Here is an 18738-nt window from a genome sequence, read left to right as displayed (position 1 = left end):
CAATATTCTGCTTTCACTGCAAGGCTATTTTTATTGCCAACTATTTTAAATGTAACAAGATGGATATAGTGAAGCCACAGTGTAAAAGATGCAGCAAGAGGCTTCTGAATAGCAAGTCTGAGCACAGACATATGAAAGAAAGGCCTTGAAATTTAGAAGATGTTTGTATATGAAGAAAGGCACAATGAAGAATTCTAAGTTAAAAAATGCATTGTTGAGAATAAGTGAATAGTTCAGGTCTAAAAATAGTTTTTTAACCTGCAGTTGTATTATGTGAGGACTAAGCAGCCTATGCTGCATAAACGCAAAAGCACTGTCCTGCAAGAAGTGCATTTATCAGCCACAGTGTTTTATTGAGTGCTTTAATAATACAAGTGTACATCAACTGATCCACAGTCAAAAGTGGCAGGTCCCTAAGAAATTTACAAGCACTTTTTTTTTTGTTTTTTTAAGTAAATCAAAATACATATTAATTTGTTCAATGCAATAGCCTTTTGTGTGGGAAACAGAAGGCTAGTGATAAACACAGTCTTAGTAATGCACAGTGATTCTTGATTTTAAGCTTTTATACAAAACTTGTTCCCAGTAGCATGCACCCACCATTAAAGACTTCAGTACAAAAAAATAACCCTAAACACTACATTTAAGTAGAAATGAGATATAATTCTGAATTTGTTTGTTTTCCCCAAATCCACATGAAAGAAAAAAAAAAAAACCAACCCCACACATTAATACAAAGCTTTCTGATAAAGCTCTATACTATTACAGATCCAACATTCTTTGCACTGATAACCAAAATTCCCTGTCTACATTTGAGGGAAACAACTTTCAAGTTAACAGAACAAAAAAACCCAGAACAAATAAAAATAAACCAAAATGAAAGAAAAAAAAAAAAGGAAGTAAGGACAACCTTTTGTCACAAAATGGTTCAAGATTTAATAAAAAATAAGAATGAAGGGAAGGGCTATTGATGCACTTAGTGAATGTGCTTGCACAGGTCCAGCAAATCCTTGAGGAGGTTCCTATGTGGCATATCGCTTGGTCCATTGTCTGGCCATTCTGTCGTGCTCTGCTCTGTTAGTCATGTACTGAGTGGCAATGCTTCCAACCAGGGGGTCAGCTGAAAAGGAAACACAAACCGTGAAACGCGCGTCAGCCCCGCGAGGACGAAAAAGCTGGTTTTAGATCCACATTCATTCAGTTCTCTTAGGTCTAACAAGGTGCCCACATATATCAGCCTTGTTTTCAAAGCAGGGAAGGAAGGAGATGAAGGTGGGATGGATGGCAATTAGCTACACATCTCTTAAACATATAACTGAAACAATTTTCTAAAGTTCTACCTCACAAAAAAAAAAAAGTTCTGTTAATTTTATTTTGAGCTAAAACTCACCTTCAGGTGATGTAATTTATTTATGGTATTGGACTCCCACAACTATTCATATTCTCACTTAAGAAGAGGATGAGCTCTAATTCTGTTATCAGGTTGAATGTTGCTTTGTTTTTTTTAAATACTTTAATTTCAAAGCATAAAGAAATGTAAGAAATTAGGGCAGCAAGTACTATTTTCAAAGCAAGAGAAGTTAATTCCAGATTTTGGGATTTTTAATTTAATTTATAGGATCTTTCTGAGCATTCCTATGGCCAGAATGCTGCATTACATGGTCTGGATCTATGAATTTCTTCACAAATAATTAATCAAAACCAATCAGTTGCCTAAAAAAAACAATCCAAGACAAGACATTCCCATAAGTGACTGCATTTCATCAACATTTTTCTTTTGCAGACAACATTTTTTCTCATTTTAAACAGACAAAATTTATAGCTTCCCCTTTTTTTGAGGGAAACACATGCTCTTGATATTTCTGCTGCGACAGTAAATGGTCTGAGATTGTACTGTGCAAGTCCAGAGGCACTGATACCACACTTTCCCCCGACTTAGGACAGATGAAGATGACTTCTTGTGAAAGCTAGGTATTAATCAGCTTTGTTGTTGTCTGAAGACGGTGCCACTGAACAATCTGAGCATTGGCTTTCTCGGTACAGTTGAAATCTGAGTGTGGTGCTTGCACTGTTAACCACGGAAATTCCTGGGACAAGATGTCAGGCCTTCTGTCGAGCAGAGGAAATCTGGGCTTTTTGTTTGGTTGTTGATGATAAGACTTTATGATAGGGGAAACATATTGGCTTAGCCAAAAATGATTTGATTGGCTGACTGCCAATCCCACCGAATATTAGTGAGTAATATCTAATAAAACAAAATTCTTTTGCTTTCCATGCATAACCTGCACTTTCAGGAAGAGCCTGTGATTTGAATGTTAAGTTTGAACCTTCTAAATTAGTGAGACAAGTAAGTAATCACTGTGACTGCAGTGTACTAAGTCCCTGTAGTCTCAGTCCTGCAAGCACTTACTGCATGTGCTTACCTTTAATATCTTAATATATCCAGAGGAGGTCACTGAGGCCTGGACTGGATTATTTTTACACGCACGTGTGTAAAATAAGTGTATCTGGTCTAAGATAAAATTTAAAAGCTGTAGACTGGAAAGCATATCACTTTTAACTCCACAACCAGGGAGAAAAACTGTATAGGGGATTATCTGAGGGATTTTGTCCTGTGCAAGTAGGAGGTTAACAGTCTCTTAAGTAGCAAAAAATTATTTGTGGCTGGAATGAGGTTTGAGAAGCACTGCAGGGTAAATGGGGAACCTGAGCAATAGGAAAGGGCAACATTTCTCTTCACAAAAGATTTCCCTAAATAGCAACAGGGAAACCTTGTCATTGTGTAATGGCAGCTTGGGGATGAGTGTGAGAGCACTGCAAATTCCCACACCCTCCTCAGACACAAGGCCCCTGTGCAAAGAAACACTTCCACAGACTCATGGAGAAATGTAGACTAATGGTTGAACTTGAAAGCAATCTTTGAAGCAAAATTTGAAGCATATCCTGGTTTTCATGCTTTTAGGGGAAGGTGGGGTTTGGCCTCCGAGGCCTCAGGCTGGGAAGGGTTGCAGGAATATCACAGCATTACCATCTGGAATGCGGCAAGTTCTTATTGAGGTTTAGTGTGTTTTTAAAGTGATGCCTCTGAGATCTTTATAAAACCTAGTATGAGTCAGTGAACAGTGATGTGCTGTAGTAAATAAAGGTTTATCTAGTTCAAATCTGGAAGTTTTTTTCATGTGCAGGATGAATGTTTCTGTGAAAGCATGTCTTTCACATTGAGAGCTGTAAATTGATTTCCTTGATATACTGCATGAATTGTGAGGATCACATCATCATCCCCAAACCTGGATGATAATTAGAATGTTTGGTTTCCTAGTATGGGGTTTCATCTATATCTCCTTTTAGGAACAAGAAAGTATTTCAAAACCATACATCTTTACAAGGCTTTGGAAAGTACAGGCTCTTCCCCCAACCTCCTCCCAGCATGGGACAGTGTCTCCTTTCCTTTGGGGTGAGAGACTCAGAGAGAGGCATTCTTGGTAAGGTGTGGAAATCTGTTCAAGTCCAGTAATGGACGAACTGGGCTATTTATCCGTGTGTTCAAGCCTTTGTCTCTGCAGTCTTTTCTTTGGCAGTTAAAAGAGTGGAGGTGATGGCCTGTAAGATGTCTGAGCTCTACAAAGCTTTTGTTGTAGGTGTGTAAATTCCTGCTGAGTGACCTGAGAATCAACTATCAATCATCTCAGGTGCTTCTCCCAAGCCAGTGCCTCCCTCCACTGGTGTCTGCCTGTATGAAGCAGGACTGTGGAAGCAAAGAGAGGTCTTTGCTTGCTGTAGCATGAGCAGGACCAGCTGCACCCACAGCCAGCTGCCAAGTGAATGCTACTAAAAGGTGCTTTCAGTAATTACAGCAATGAGATTGATTTTTTTTTCAGTTTGGCTATGTGTTTTGTTGGTTATAACAATACTGAATAAAAAAACAAACCCACAGTTTGGGAAAACCACTTGCTCATTTGAGAGCAAGGAATTTATTTCAAGGAATAGAAAAATAGTTACTGACAGCGAGGTTCAGCTATTTCGCATCTCTGTCAGAGGGTCTGGAACTGTGTCGCATGTAAATATTTATGAGGACTTTAAAAAGGACACTTTAATAGGTGCTTGAAGAACTGGCTTATTTTACCAGTTGCTGTGAAGCCATAAAGCCATCAGGAGGCACAACTGCTTTGTTTGGGAAGCCAGGACAGCTGGTGAGGAGGGAAATTTAAACTTCGGACCGGAGCCACCCAACCAGGGGCGCAGCGGCCAATTTGAAGCAGCATGCTGCATTTGTGCCACAGGATGTAAGGACAGTGTGTGAGCTCCAGAAATGCCATTGGTCCCTCCCTGCAGCTGTGTGGGCAGCTCCAGCCAGCAGGTCCAAGGAGACACATCTCTCAACACTTCATGAGTCACGAGTCACCACTGCTGTGTAATTCACCATGATGGGCCCTAACACAGAGATTACAAGATAAATTGAAGCATCTTAATTAAAACAATTAGAAGATATAACTCCCAGCATGCACAGGCCTTTATTATAGTGCCCAAGTCCTACAAAATATCAAGTATGAGGAAGAAATCCTACAAGTCTGAGGAAGAAACAATGGTCCCCATTTACCCCCCTATGCTATGTAGCACATGGCTGAGCACCACCTGGTGCTCATCTGGGCTGCACTGTTTAAGGGTTATTGTGAAATATCCATTAGTAGGACCAAATATGTATTTATAAAACAACCACTGCATAAACTGTCTAAGTAAGAGATGAAAAGGAAAATTGGATCCCAAAATTCATAACAACATTTTTCTTTTGTTTCCATTTCCCACTACCAGAAAGCTTTCTTATTTTCCATTTGTATATATCTGTGGTTTTAATCTTGATGCTAGAAATTTGTTTCTAAAACTAGTCAACTGCTCTAGTTTTTACTTTTTTTTTTTTTTTTTCCTTAAAGAAGTAGCATGATTCATCAATGAATCATGGTTAATTTCAGAATTTTACTCTAAACAGGACTGTGTCCAAATGACAACAATTACCAGGGGATAGGAGTATAAAGCTATGCCAGGAATGTGTTGGTGAAACAATCTTGTCAAAGAAATGAAAATAAACCCACAATAAATTAATAAAAAAGCATATCTATGCAACTCATGGCCTGGCAGGAGATCACCAGATGTGTGGTGGCTGGCTTGAGAGCTGGGATGGCACCCTCTGTGCACAGCTCCTTCCCTGTCCTGTGGGCAGGAACGGGCTTCCCAGCCTTTTGGGTGCTGCTGGCTGTGCCAGCCTGGAGGAGCTGCTGCAACTTTCTGGACCCAGAAAACTTTAGGCCTTGTAATTTACTGTTGCTTCTAAAAACCCACCCTGGGATGCCTCCATAACCTTTAACTTGTGTGAAGGAAATTTTTTATCCTGTACTCTGATTAACTCCATGCGAAATATTAACACACCAGGAATTACAGGATCCAATTTCACATCAGAGGACAGTGCATGAGTAACGAAAATGTATTAAAAAGGCACCATATTATACAGGCAAGAACAGAAGCTATGGTTCAGCAATGTAGTTTACAAGGGAAATGTCAATCTAAAAAACTAGCCTATGAAAAAAGTCTTCTGGATGATTTACAGGAAGACTGCAGCTGCTAAATCCCTCCTCACCTCACCATATGTAATCCTCAAGTTATATTAGAATTCATGAAACTGCCCTGTATTTATGTGATTTTGAAAGCTGGGTGAGCTGGAGCTTGTCCCTAGCTTAAAAAGGTTGTCTGCACTGCTCCACAATACCTTGTCATCTTCTTTTGCAGCCACTTAATATGACTGTATAAGGAAGAACATTTGTGTCTCATGTCTATTGTAAGGCTAATCAAATTTACAGTTCAATTCTAGGGAGTTAATGCTATTGGGGATTTGGATGAGCTGAGGTTTGGTCATTACAAAATTTCAGCTGTGTTTAATGCTAGTTAAACTGCTTTATCATTCAGAAGGCAGACTATAATTCTTCTTTAAAAACTACTTTCTCCCCAAATAAATGAAAATATATTGCTGCACTGTATTTTTCTCAGCTTGTATTCTTACAGCTATTTCTATGTCAGTAAATAGCAATTTCAGAGCAGAATTCATCTCCTGGGCTTTGCAATGCTCTTTTAAAAATACAGCAAACATACTCTAGTGAAATAAAAAACGGAGATGGTGTGTTTAACAGCTTGATTTCAATGTGCCTTCCCCATCAACCACACAATGTGCAATGAAATTCCAATTGGTAATGCCAACATGGTTAAAGAGACACACATTTAGACTTAAAAGGTACATTACGGGTGTTTGTATGCATTTTATATATTTTTATGAGCATTTATAAAGTAGAATTTTATTTCCATTGCAGTATTTTGCAGTTTTAATAGAGAACAGCTGATGGAGCCAGTTATTACGTCACCACAAGTGGGTTCTCAGAAGATTTCTGGAGTACCTTAAAACCTAAAAAATCCACAGCCCTATAAAAATCTCACAGTTTCTTCAGCCAAATATTTAGAATGTACTTTTTTTCTTGGTCTAGTTTAGATTCAGTTTTGTATCAGGCTGTAAAGAGTTGGACTTCAGCTGAAGAGCAGTATTAAAGTGGAAGAATTTCCAAAGGTTAGATGTAATTTGAAAGGTCTTATTCCTTCTCCTGAACTAAATGGCTCCATGCTCATAGCTGTGCGAGCACCCCACTGAGAGGTTCTACAGAACTACCTGATACTGAAACAGCAGTCACCAGAAATTAAATGTTTCCTATTCTTTGGACAGGATGTGTGCCATAAAACAAATAAGTAATTTTCTAGTTATTTTAACTTCAGTTACACATTTAGAAGAATTTTTAGTTTAGGGAATACTACTGTTTTTTGTTTGTTTCTTTTAGGACAGCCTCTCTTACCAGATATTATGCTGTATTTATTTTTCAATTAAAAGATGTGGAGTGCTTGAGGTCTTATTTTTAAGGAAAAGTTGATGTGCTCTCTATGTTATCTACAGGATACCTGCATTAAAGTCATCCTTATATAGCAGTACAGGCAGGATTGGTTACCCCAAAACCAAACCTCCCCAGAATAAAAGTTCATATTTTCAGTAGCTACATTTTGTTTGGTGCTTTCATTGCAAACAGCAGTGCAGGCCAGAATATACTCCTATACTGGTTTGCAGCGAAAGCCAAAATTTCAGAATCCAATATTTGTTGGTTTTAAAATTGTACCAATGTTTAAGATCCAAAAGGCAAACTAAAGAAAAAAAAAATTAAAGTTTGGACCGGGACAAGCACAGAAACTAACACTTCACCGAAACACCAGTTTTTTTAACAGCAAATGGTGACAGCTTGATTCACACCAAAACCACCTTAATTTAAAAATTATTTAATATGTAATTATACTTTCTTACTTGTTTTCAGTGGTATCCAAGTTAGTGTTACAAAAAGACCAGTCAGTGAAAACTGCAAAGGCAGCAGTGAGACATGCTATACCAAATATGTTGCAGAACAATTTAGTGCTCCAAGAGGAAGGGATTAAGAGAAGATGAATTGTTTGTGAGTAATTTTATTTATTGTGTCACTTTGCCCTGGGAAGTTTTCATAGTTAGTCACATATCACCTGTTTCTAACTCAGTGAACTCCTAGAAGACCATGTCAAGGATACTGTGAGTCTTGATGTAGAAAATGAGATATGTGAAATGCATCACAGCATCCTTCAGTGATCTTAGAGCAGCAGTCTTGCTCTCTTTTGCTATCATTAATAATAATGCACAGACTAAGTAATTCTTCAGGGGCAGAGACAGGTGAAGTGGCCCACTGAATTACTCCACTAACCTTTCACCTTTGAAAAGAGTGCTCAAACCCAGGGCATGAGTGAAAAGGAGCGCAGCAGCGCTAATCCCTGTTTGTGCAGCAATAAAACGAGCTCGCGGTTGGGAGTCTGATCAACACACGCGCACGAACTGGAACAACAGCGTGATTCAGGGCAGAACAAAGGGTGGTAGCAGGGATCTGAATTGCTTTACACAGCCTACAAGCTGAACTACAATTTATTCCCGACTTTCACAAAATCACAATTTCAACTATCCACATAGAATGTACTTAACCATCTGCGGGGCTCTTTGAAAGCAATACAGAAGAATGATAAAGTGATCAATGAACACTGCATTACAAAAAGAGAACAAATAAAATTAGTTTTTCCAGTAAAGAAAAATGGTTGTCACTAGAGGAGAAAGGAGCAAATTCTAGAAAGATCAAATGTCTACTAGGAAAAAAGTCAGTGAAGCTAATATCAATTTTAGAAATTATAGTTCACAGTAGAAACTTCATATAATGAAGTCTGCTTCTCATTTCAGGAACTAATTTTACAGATTTGTCTGCTCACTTCTCAACATTCAATAGAAACATTCTAATTTATATAGAAAGAAAGTCAAGCGGTCTTACAGTGGTGCCTTAGCTTCCCATCTGTGAAAGCTTTTCCATCACCCAGGCAAGGTATCTAGATAATTTCATAAATGTGGCTGTACAGATGTATATCACATAAAAGGCTGCCACCCATGAGTTGACTCTAAATTTTGAGCACCGTAGAATTGTCAGAAATACATTTGACTTCTGTGTTAAGTTTGCACAATGATTGCAGTTACACAAATATTAAGGCATACGTGAGTTGATTACAATGTCCAAACTGTTGTCTGGATAAAAAAATATTACCTATCTTCAAAAATAAAAGAACTCTGCAAATCTCGTTTAGGAAACATCCATTTACTAAAATATCCATTTTCTAAGCATGGAGGGAGAAATTCATTCCTCTCTCTAGACTTGTGTTTGATTGCTGTCAGGCTACCTACCACAGACCAGTGTGAAATATGAGGCTGCCTAAGAAAAAGATGTTTCAGAAATAAGGAGTATTATCTGGCCCAATTTTATTAACCCAGCTCTTAAAGGAAAGTGTTGGCAGTGATTTATCTCTGTATCTTGCCAAAGGAAATTATTCTTGTTTAAGGAGAAAGATTTTTTTTCCACTCTTCAGTTTTTAGCAGGATTTCTATAAACTTTACTGGCTGACTGGGAGTTAGCTGAGGCAATCAAGGATCAACGAAGCACAGTGTACTGATCTCGAAGAATTGCCTTTAATTAAGGAAGAACATGCACCTATTAGATGTGCCAGTATGCTGGAACAATTAAAATTCTAAAATAACACACTTCACTTTGATGCTTGGATGCGTCTCAATATTAAAAGCACAGATACATTAGCAATATGTCTGTTCATAATAACTTACTCCATTGAGAAGCAGTCGTTGCTATTAGAAGAAAAAAAATAATAAAAAGGTGTTAGTAACTGCAGAACTTAATTTGAAAGACATTACATGGCATGTGGTTTGATAAAATTTGAAGAAGCTACAGCAATATGCATTTACCTTGTGCAAGATGGCTGTGAGTGGATAATAAGAAAATCACAGCCTTCGGATCTCAACATGTTGTCAAGCAACCAAAATGCTAAGACCCATAATTAAACTGGCTTTTATCCATGGGGCCATAACTGTATTTTCAGAAAAGCACCGTGGATGTGATTTTTTTCATGTGTCTGAAGATTCACTAAGAGAGGGATAGCTATTCTGTAGGAATGCTAGTGTGATTGGCTTTTCTTGTGTCTAAAAATAACCAGAACCAGTTTTCCTCTGGATTTGTCTCTCCTTATTTCCCACTAATCACCTCCTCCAGGCAAAGGATTGACCTATGGGTCTTACACATCCTGAGCAAACAGTTTAACCCCTAAGTAACTGAGGGTAAAGCTATTCTCTGTGACCATGCTTTGTGAGGTGTTAGACATCCTATAATCACATGTACCAAAGGTAGATTGCTCTGCAAGAAAACCAGGAGGTCCTATAGGATCCACTTACCATGTGGACTCCCAGAGGACAGGAAGGGAGGAGGTGTTACTGCATGGTCTGGTCTTTTAGACACTGAGAGACTTCTAGACACTAAGGGACAAATGAGTCCTAAAGCCATTTTCACTCTTAGAAGAGTGTTTGAATGTAAGCAGTATCAAAAATCTTCAGCTTAAACATACCCATTTTAGGTCAGATGCAGGAGTCATCTGAATCCTGCTCTTGAATCTCTCCCTTTATACCTTTATTGCAATTCATCCTTAGAAAATAGAAAAGCCTACATGCGCTATGAATGCTGCATATTTTGGTTTAATCTGATTTTTCCATTCTCGTCCAATTAAACCTCATCATTAATTTGTCAAATTTAAATCCAAACCTCATTATTAATTTGTCAAATTTAAATCCAAAACTGCTATTAAGAATCCCATAAAAATGTCAAAAGAATACAAGAGGCTTTTATTTACAAAAGGCGGGGTTAGTGAAGAATTTTATCCCTTCTAAAGGCCTACTAAATGAAATTCATTCATAGCCCAGGGCCTGAAATCCCTTGGCAGGTTGAACATCCATTGGAACAGGAATGGGAGTTTAGGTGTGCCTTGCATGAGCACACCTCTTACTGTTACCCAATAACACAAAAAGCAGTCAGGCCTCTCCATTCCCTTCCTATACAGGTAATGACTGGGCAATCAGCAGGTGAGTGAGAAAATAATCCCATTTTAGCAACCAACTGGACTATCTACTTCTAGATTAATTTCAGAATATGAATATAATTATGACTAATTATGAACAGGTTATAATAGGACTAGAAGGAAAAAACAAGTTAAACAAAGTAAGTAGTACTCATCATGAAGGCAGGTTCTACTCCTGGATTAGCTGCAATGAAGTTACATGGCAACGCTGAAAAAAATTTGATTTGTGATATTTTGCAGCAATAATTTCTTATTTAGTAACAGTTAGAATAACCGTATTTGGAAATTTTATCTTTCTTACTTGAGGGGTCACATTGACTCCAGTGGCATGCCTGACTAAATGATAATCACTTTGTAAAATGATTTCAGGCATTGGCATAAAGAGTTCTGAGATTGAGCTGTAGAAAAAAGCTATACAAGGTAGAGATGAAAAAGACACAAAAGGTCATTAAGGAATTCCTTCTGCTAGTATAATATAATGTCTTACAGTAAGTTCTACTTTCATGCCACTTTATACAGCCACTTTATCTAATCAATATTATAAAAACCCAAGCAATGAGAATTCCAGCCCCTGAGAATTTTCTGATATCAAATTCATCTTGGAGTTTGAAAATGCTCCACTCCATAGAAGGGCCTTTTTCTAAGCCTTGTACAGATGGAAAATTCTATAAACAATTTACTAATCAAAGCTCTATTTCTGTTTCCTACATGAATATGAAATCTTACAGTACAGCCCATCCTTAAATTTGGGACAATTGCACGATATATTTTGCTATTTAAGTAGCTGTCTACAACTCCATCTAACGCACCTGAACTTAATTTGCTGTGAAAATAGGGATTCTGAAACACACACTGCATATAATTTGTTTTATTTGTTGCCTTTGATAGATCTGCAAAACTGTAAAAAACAAACAACCGTTTCCTCCTCCCCTGCTGAATAAAGTAGAAAATTAGCCATGCAAAATACAAGAGACATGTCTTGCAGCAGTGTAAATCATCTCTGAAGGTAGCATCTGAATGACTCAGGAATACTAATTTCTGAAATCTTATGCAAGAAAGTGAGAGACTAAATGATTTAATAGCTAACATATCCAGGCTTATAAATTTTGCTTTTCAGGACTGACTCGACATTCTTATTGGGAATCTGTTAGCCAAATGTAGCAGGCTTCCTTTCAGGAGCTTAAAGCATTTGGAGCAGTGTGATTTCTATGGTGAAACAAAAATTAATTGTATTTTAGGAACAGCAAAAATCAGTCTTAAAAATAGTCATGTTAATTAGGTTCCTTATGGTGGTTCATAGGCAGTTAGAAACGTATGGCAAGAAATTTGAAAACCTGTCCTTGCCTTCATGTTAAAAAAGGTATACAGGGAAAAAGAAAATCAACAAACACACAAAACAAACCCCCACTTAGAAAAATGGAACAAAGTCTAAATGAAAAATCTGGACTATAAAAGCTCAGCAGGACTGATGCCAGTTTACTCCATCTGAGATTTGAGCTATTTTTATTGACTGGGAATAATTAATATTAGATTAAATTAGAATGTGATGTCTAAATCTATTGATTTTCTATTTTATGTATTTTTCCTTTAAATATATACAGTTATATTAGTGAGACAAATATATTCAGTAGAATGGGTTAAGCCTGCAAGTGATGTATCTACGTCATAAAAGAAAAAAAAAATTTCAGTGTGATTAAAGACATGTCTGTATTGGCAGGCAAAACCTGCATGAAACAAAGAAAATATATTTAATGACTGTAAAATATTTGAGTATTTTAAAAGGCAATTTAGTTTTTATCTTGGAACTCACTGAAATTAAGCTAGAAATCTGTGTTTAATATATGAGAAATAACGAAGAGCTTTATTTAAATACTTCACATTATTAAACATTTAATGTTGCTGACTTATTTTGGTCTTGGTTCACTCAAAGATTTATTATGTGTATGCACTAGAGTACCTGTCTTCTCTCTGAGCTAATGGGCATAGGAAACCTCCACTGGTAGTATTTTAAATTACACATGTTTATTGGAAAGAAAATGAATTGTAACCTTTTGTATTTGTAGCATCCATCATTCATGCATTTTCTGAAGGACTTTTAATTTAACGATGGTTGAGCCTAAGCTTAAAGAAACTCTGTGCAGGAACTTCTTGAGCAGAAATCAACAAACTTTTAAAAGCCTGGTATGTATATTTATCATATAGCTTCTATAAGTTTAAGGTAAAAAAAAACCAAACCCAAAAGTCAGGTGTATATATTTCCAGCTCTACTTCCATTTTGTGATAAGACTTTATTCTAGATGTTCTAGAAACCCTTTCTGAGGAACAATAAAAATGAAGAACAGTTAAGTGTTGTGACAAGACTCTTTTCTTATGAGTGCCAGTTACATCCCTTTACATTTATTTCTTGTCACAGATGTACAAAGCTTCTTTACTGATTTGGAGTTTAGTCAATTTCTGATTTAATCAGATAAGATTTAATAAACTGATGGTTGGGTATTATTATGTCTGAGGTTCAATTTTTCTCACATCTCCTAAAGCAAAAACAAATTAGGAGCAGAAACAGTATTGAAAAGGACAAGAAATCATTAATAGCATGGTCAAAGCTTTTCCATTTAAGGAATGGTTGAAATCTAAGGTGATTTCTTTGAGAAGGAAAAAAACCCACAAAATAAGATGTGACAGGTAATTTGGTAAAGAAGATTTTTTTAAAAAAAGTGGTCTTTTTCTTTTCCATGGCAAGAAAAGAACACAAACAAGACTCCACCACATTTAGCAAAAGTTAAAAGGAGATGCTTCATACATCAAACTGTTAAGCACACACAAAAAGTATAGTGTAGAAATACTAGAAGGTGATTTAGTAAACTCAAAAAAGAATTAAAAAACTTGGTAGCCATGCAGCACCTGAGCTACCATTGCAAAGGCTGTACTGCTCATGCTTCAGCACATAATCTGTTTCTTAGCTGTAGCTAGGAGGGAATTTCCTCTCCTGTGTATTACTGTGTGAGTAAAGTGCTTTGAAGGATTTTTACACTTTTCTCTGAACCACTGAGGGATGAGCAGTTGCAGGCAATGTACCTGACTCAATGAGTAGCTCTGGTCTTCTGCTAGAGAGTGACTGTACTTCTACTCATTATTATTTGCAGAGTTCCAGATACATCAGAATAAATAAAGAACAGGGTAAGTGTGTGTGTGACTGGCATCTGGAGCTGTAGCTAATGACTGCATCATGCCTTGGATACCACAAAATCCAGATTTTATTTTTAAAAAATAATCTCTACCATTCACTTTCTAAATTACATAAACCCACCAATTTTCTCATGTAAATATTTCCAGACACTTTTCAGGAGAAAAAAAAAAAAAATTAAACAGACTGTAGACTTCTGAAACCATAATGGGGGGTTTAAAACGAAGTATTTCTAAACAATCTTACTTCTATAGTTGTGTTAATCTTTTTAATGAAGTCTTGTGAGCTTTGAATAGCCTAAATCTAAACACACTAAAAGCCTCTATGCTCACAAATAATGGTCTTCTACCCATAAGGTGTTGTCCAAGTGCAACTGAAAAGAGCAGTGATTTAGGCCAACATCAATAGTAATCCTGATCCAAGCCTCCTCCCCCTGCACACATAATTAGGAGATATTCCAAGACATATTTTTCTGAGAACTACTAAAGGGATGACAGTTCACAAATGTTTTCCCTGCTGTTATAATAATCCCCACAGTCATGAGTTCATGTTGAGGGGACTTAGTCAACTGATAAGAACAAATCTTGTAACAGTTTCATCAGCTTTTCGTGGCAAAGAAAATTAATTCTATTTCAATGAATATCTATATGTAATTTTCATAATGTGCTGCTGCATTTCTTGCATTTACATCTGTTTAATACCATGTTTATAGATCATGTTCAGAGTTGAAGACATATAGGTGTATGTGTCTGCAAATATTTAAAGACCAGATGTATATCAAGTCTCTTCCTGGCAGTGCTGAGAGGCTCCTAGTGAGACTTCAGATGTGTAAATCCCATGGGAAGTACTGAAAACCCTGCCAGCTGTCAGCCAGCAGCTTTAGGTGCCTAAATGCCTTTAACATATGGGTATTGTGTGTTCAGCTCAGAATATGAGAAGATGTAAGTGATTCAAACTATAGAAATTAGTATTGTATACACACTACAGCATAACTGGTATAGCACAGTATCTTTTAAAAGGAATGGAAAGAGAAAGCACTGATGAGCTACCAGGAATTTGTAAATATCAGCTCTAGATTCTGTGATACGATCAGTGCAAATACAAAAATGTACCTATGTAGCAGGTTCTGCAGAACAGGGAGGGGAACATACAGTATTTATAGACACACAAGTACTTTCTTGCAAAAAGAACTTTGTCACAGTTGATGGGATCTCTTTGCTCATGTTGTTCTCAAGACAACCCCACCTTTGATGTAGTCATTCTGCACTCACTGAGAGAACAAACTCCATCAGTTTTATGTTGGATTTTCCTTTCATGCTCCCTTAGGACAACTTCTTAGATGGCCTTTATGCTGAACACCCATTTGCTCTGCTCCCCGTCCAGCAGCACTGAGGCACCAGAGCAACCTCACACTGCACTTTGTCTTTGCTGAGCCAGAGCCTCCTGAGTGAGCTCATCCTGTTTGGAGACAACTCATGTCAGAGGTGTAAAAAGGAACAGAAAGGTTATGTTGCAACTCAGAACAAACCAAAAAACATTACTCCCTGAACTGATTCCCAGCTGCTTTAACTTTCATTTACTCTGTGTTACTTGTTGGCATGCTTGAGTGACATGGTATAGAGTATTTTCCTGCTTCAGATACAAAGAAAGCATTTTCCATTGTGCTGAAACAGCCCAGAAACCTGCCCACTTCCTGACAGAGTACAGTATACAAACTCTGACAAAAAGGGAAAAAACAGCTCCAAGCTAAAGAATATAAATAATCTCAGACAACAGAGCAATTTCATTGTTTACATGACCCTCTGCTGCTTACAAAAAGGATATATGTGAAAATTAGATTGTTTTGTTGTATGTCTGATAGTACTGTGTTGTGACATTGCACCTTGTAGCCTGTGGGTGCCAGGAAAGAAGCAAAGTAGCAGGGCTTAGCCAGCCTCATAAAATGGGACAAATTAATATTGTTTTACCAGCTTAAAAGTATTTCAGTAATTTTCCAGAATATTCATCACAGTTGACAAATCTACTCAAATATGGATTATTAAAGAATGAGTATTTAAAATTTTAATAATTATTTATAAGGAGTACTTATAATTTTTCTGTCTTCTATATGTCTTGACAAAAATGTTCAAAAAGGAAACAAAATTTCACTACAAACCACAACAGCATGTACTTGGGCACAGGAAAGCCTAAGAGTCCTTTTTGATAAACTGAACAAAGCTGGTAAGATGTTAAGTGAGAAAGAAAAAAAATCAGATTGAATTCTGAAGCAGTTTCTGATAGTAGCAAAACATGCAGATTATCACTTTAAGGAAAAAATTACAAGAATGAGGAAAATGAGAAGTGGCTCATCCCTTGAACTTGCTGTCATCCAGAGTTTCTAAATTCACTTCACAACTGGGGGTGAGGGGAAAAGAAGGAATGATAATTGGGAAGTCTAAAAAAATTGCAGAAGGAACACCTGATGTGAACTGGCACTGAGAGAAAGCAGCCTCTGCTATGGGGAAGCACCAGATGAGGAGGAACATGGTACATGCTTCCTGCTAGATTGAGATATATGGCATAATGGAGAGAAATGAAGATATACCCGGGCTGCTGAGTGGTGAGGAGCACGGACCTGTTCTCCATTACCTTGGGCTGGGTATCTATTTTAAAGTTGGAACATGAAAGCCAAATAGCAGAGCTGTGACCACAAGTCAGCCAAATTCCCACTCAGAGCCAAATGCTCCAGCATGGAACAGATTTTATTATTACAGCTATGTTACATTTTCCTTTATTAAGCTGCCTTGGATTTATTTTAAACTTTATTTCTTTTTGGCCAGGAAAGTGTTTTCAAGTATCACAGTAATTCTGAAAATAGATCTTTTTCATTGATACAGTAGGCATCTATTAGTGTATTAAAATGCATGCTGGTATGGCTGGGGCTTTGCTGGCTGAAGAAGCAGAGCTACTCCTGTGGAACCTGATACATTGACACACACTTGGTTTTTAAGTGGCTGTGGCAATTCTGGCTCTTGGTGCCCCTGTGCCAAACATGATCAGCCCAAAGCAGTGTCAGGAGTGTGGAGTGTGTCAGTGGGCATCAAAGTGTGGCAGCCTCACTCCAACTCCTGGTGGGAGATGCCTTTTCCTGAGAGGGCTTAAATGAGCCTACTCCCCTTTGTCTGGGGTGTGCAGAAGCCAATTCCATGGGTATTGTATATTGGGTATTCCAGGTAGTTCTGTCAGTACCTTATGCAAATTTGTAGAGATTGTGGAATTGCTATGAACAAACATTCAGATGAAGCTTAAGTTTCCCAAGTACTAACACAAATTCAAAATGTGGAGGCGCTCAAAGCTTTCTAGATAGCTGATCTATACATCTTGCACTTGGAGATATGAACCCTGGCTGGAGCAATTCCAACAGCTGGATTTGGGATGGCTGCTGAAGGATGGGACAGGGCAGTGGCATTGCAGCAGGACACCAACTTCCCTCCAAGAATGCTGTCTGAAAGGCAAATGGGCTGAGAAATCACTAATTCAGTTCCTTCCCTTGCATGTTGTCTGACTTAAATATCCCCACCTACTCGTGTTTTGCAGAGGTTCTGGTAACAGCAGCAATTCCAGCAGCTTTGTAGCAGGGCAAATACCATTCAGGCTTTTAGGGCTTTTAAGATTATGTTGAAAAATCACTCTCCAAAGTGCTGTTTTAGATTCCACTGAGGATCAAAGATATGCATTAAATTACACTATTGAATCGTTTTCTGCAAATGATGACAGAACTGAGATTTTATACCCTCAGCAACAAGAGTACAGAACCTCATGCACCCTTAGGAAAATGATAAGAGGGAAAAAAAAGGAAAAAGAAAAAATAAAAAAAGGAAAAAGAATAATGTAATAACTGAATCCCATCTCTAAATTTTCTTAAATACCAGTACCTTCATGCAGGTGTATGTAAGGGTGTTAATATCTTTTGGCAGACCTAAATCATGCCAAACCACATGGATAACTTGTAATTGTAACAAGAAAACAACAACAGCATGTTATCCAAAATTGCCTGTTATACCTACTCTGTGATAAAACCAAGAGGTTTCTGGGGAAGATAAAGGCAAAATGTAAGGATGACTCATATGAATAAAGCTTAAAAGCATGTCTTGTGTCCCTTAGTGAGATGTAAAGATCCCCATAACCTTAGGATCTTTGACTTTGTTTATCTATGCTTAGATAAATATAAGTCATTAAAATGCACAGCCACATTACTTCATGTAGGGTAACAAAGTATGAAACCATCTAGTAAATTCATGATTTATGGCAGTACTTATAAAAAACGGCACATCCACTTCTAACCGGGGTACAATATATTTGAAAGCCACAATGTACATTGCAGAATTTTTTAACGAAGTCTGCTTTTCAGATGTGCTGTGCAACTGCAACTACTATAAAAATGGATGGGTCTCACTTTGAAGTAATGTAGTGCTACTTGTCCAAAGTAACGTGGTGCTACTCATTTACTCTCATAAGTACATTTATTGTGAGGACACGCATGCTTCAGCCTCAAACTATGTTCACAGCAAACTTCACAGGTAACACTAAACAAACTGCCTCACACTTTCTGGTGAGTTTAAAAGGTAAATAGACAAGCATTTTTACACTGATAATATGTCACTGAAGCATCTGAGAGCAGAACAACCAACTTGACTAGTGCTGACCCCAGTGAAGTGGGTACTGCAGGCAGTTTTTTGATCATATCCTTTGCCAGAGGTTAATGCAGAGGTTTTGCCCTTTCTAGCAAAACCTTTTTCTTTCTTTTGCTCTTCCTTTCTTTTTATTCCTTTTTCCTATTTCCTTTTCCTCTTTTCCTTTCTCCACCATTTCACTCAGTGGGTTAAAAAGCAGACAAAGAGTGAAGATGACAGGGCTAAGACAGAAATAACCTTCAGTGGGGCTGCCAAGTGAGATAGGCACATCCAGCAAGGAGCAGTAAATATTTCCACCTGGATGATGGTGATGATGAGCAGGTTAGTCTGTCT

General features: G+C 37.5%; 1 protein-coding gene across 3 annotated transcripts in view; it reads right to left on the bottom strand.

The window, feature by feature from the left end:
• Window positions 1–328: 328 nt before the first annotated feature.
• LOC128798552 (ubiquitin-conjugating enzyme E2 E2) overlaps window positions 329–18738 on the bottom strand; it is a 201794-nt gene continuing 183384 nt past the window's right edge. For all 3 annotated transcript variants that reach the window (XM_053962217.1, XM_053962227.1, XM_053962233.1), the window contains one exon: window positions 329–1120. In XM_053962217.1, coding sequence (XP_053818192.1) covers window positions 1023–1120 — 98 coding nt within the window. In that variant the 3' untranslated portion in view covers window positions 329–1022. The remainder of the gene's footprint in view (window positions 1121–18738) is intronic.

This window comes from Vidua chalybeata, chromosome 1, assembly GCF_026979565.1.
Source record: "Vidua chalybeata isolate OUT-0048 chromosome 1, bVidCha1 merged haplotype, whole genome shotgun sequence".
NCBI classification, from domain to species: Eukaryota; Metazoa; Chordata; class Aves; order Passeriformes; family Viduidae; genus Vidua; species Vidua chalybeata.
This window is presented reverse-complemented; position numbering and strand designations above follow the sequence as displayed.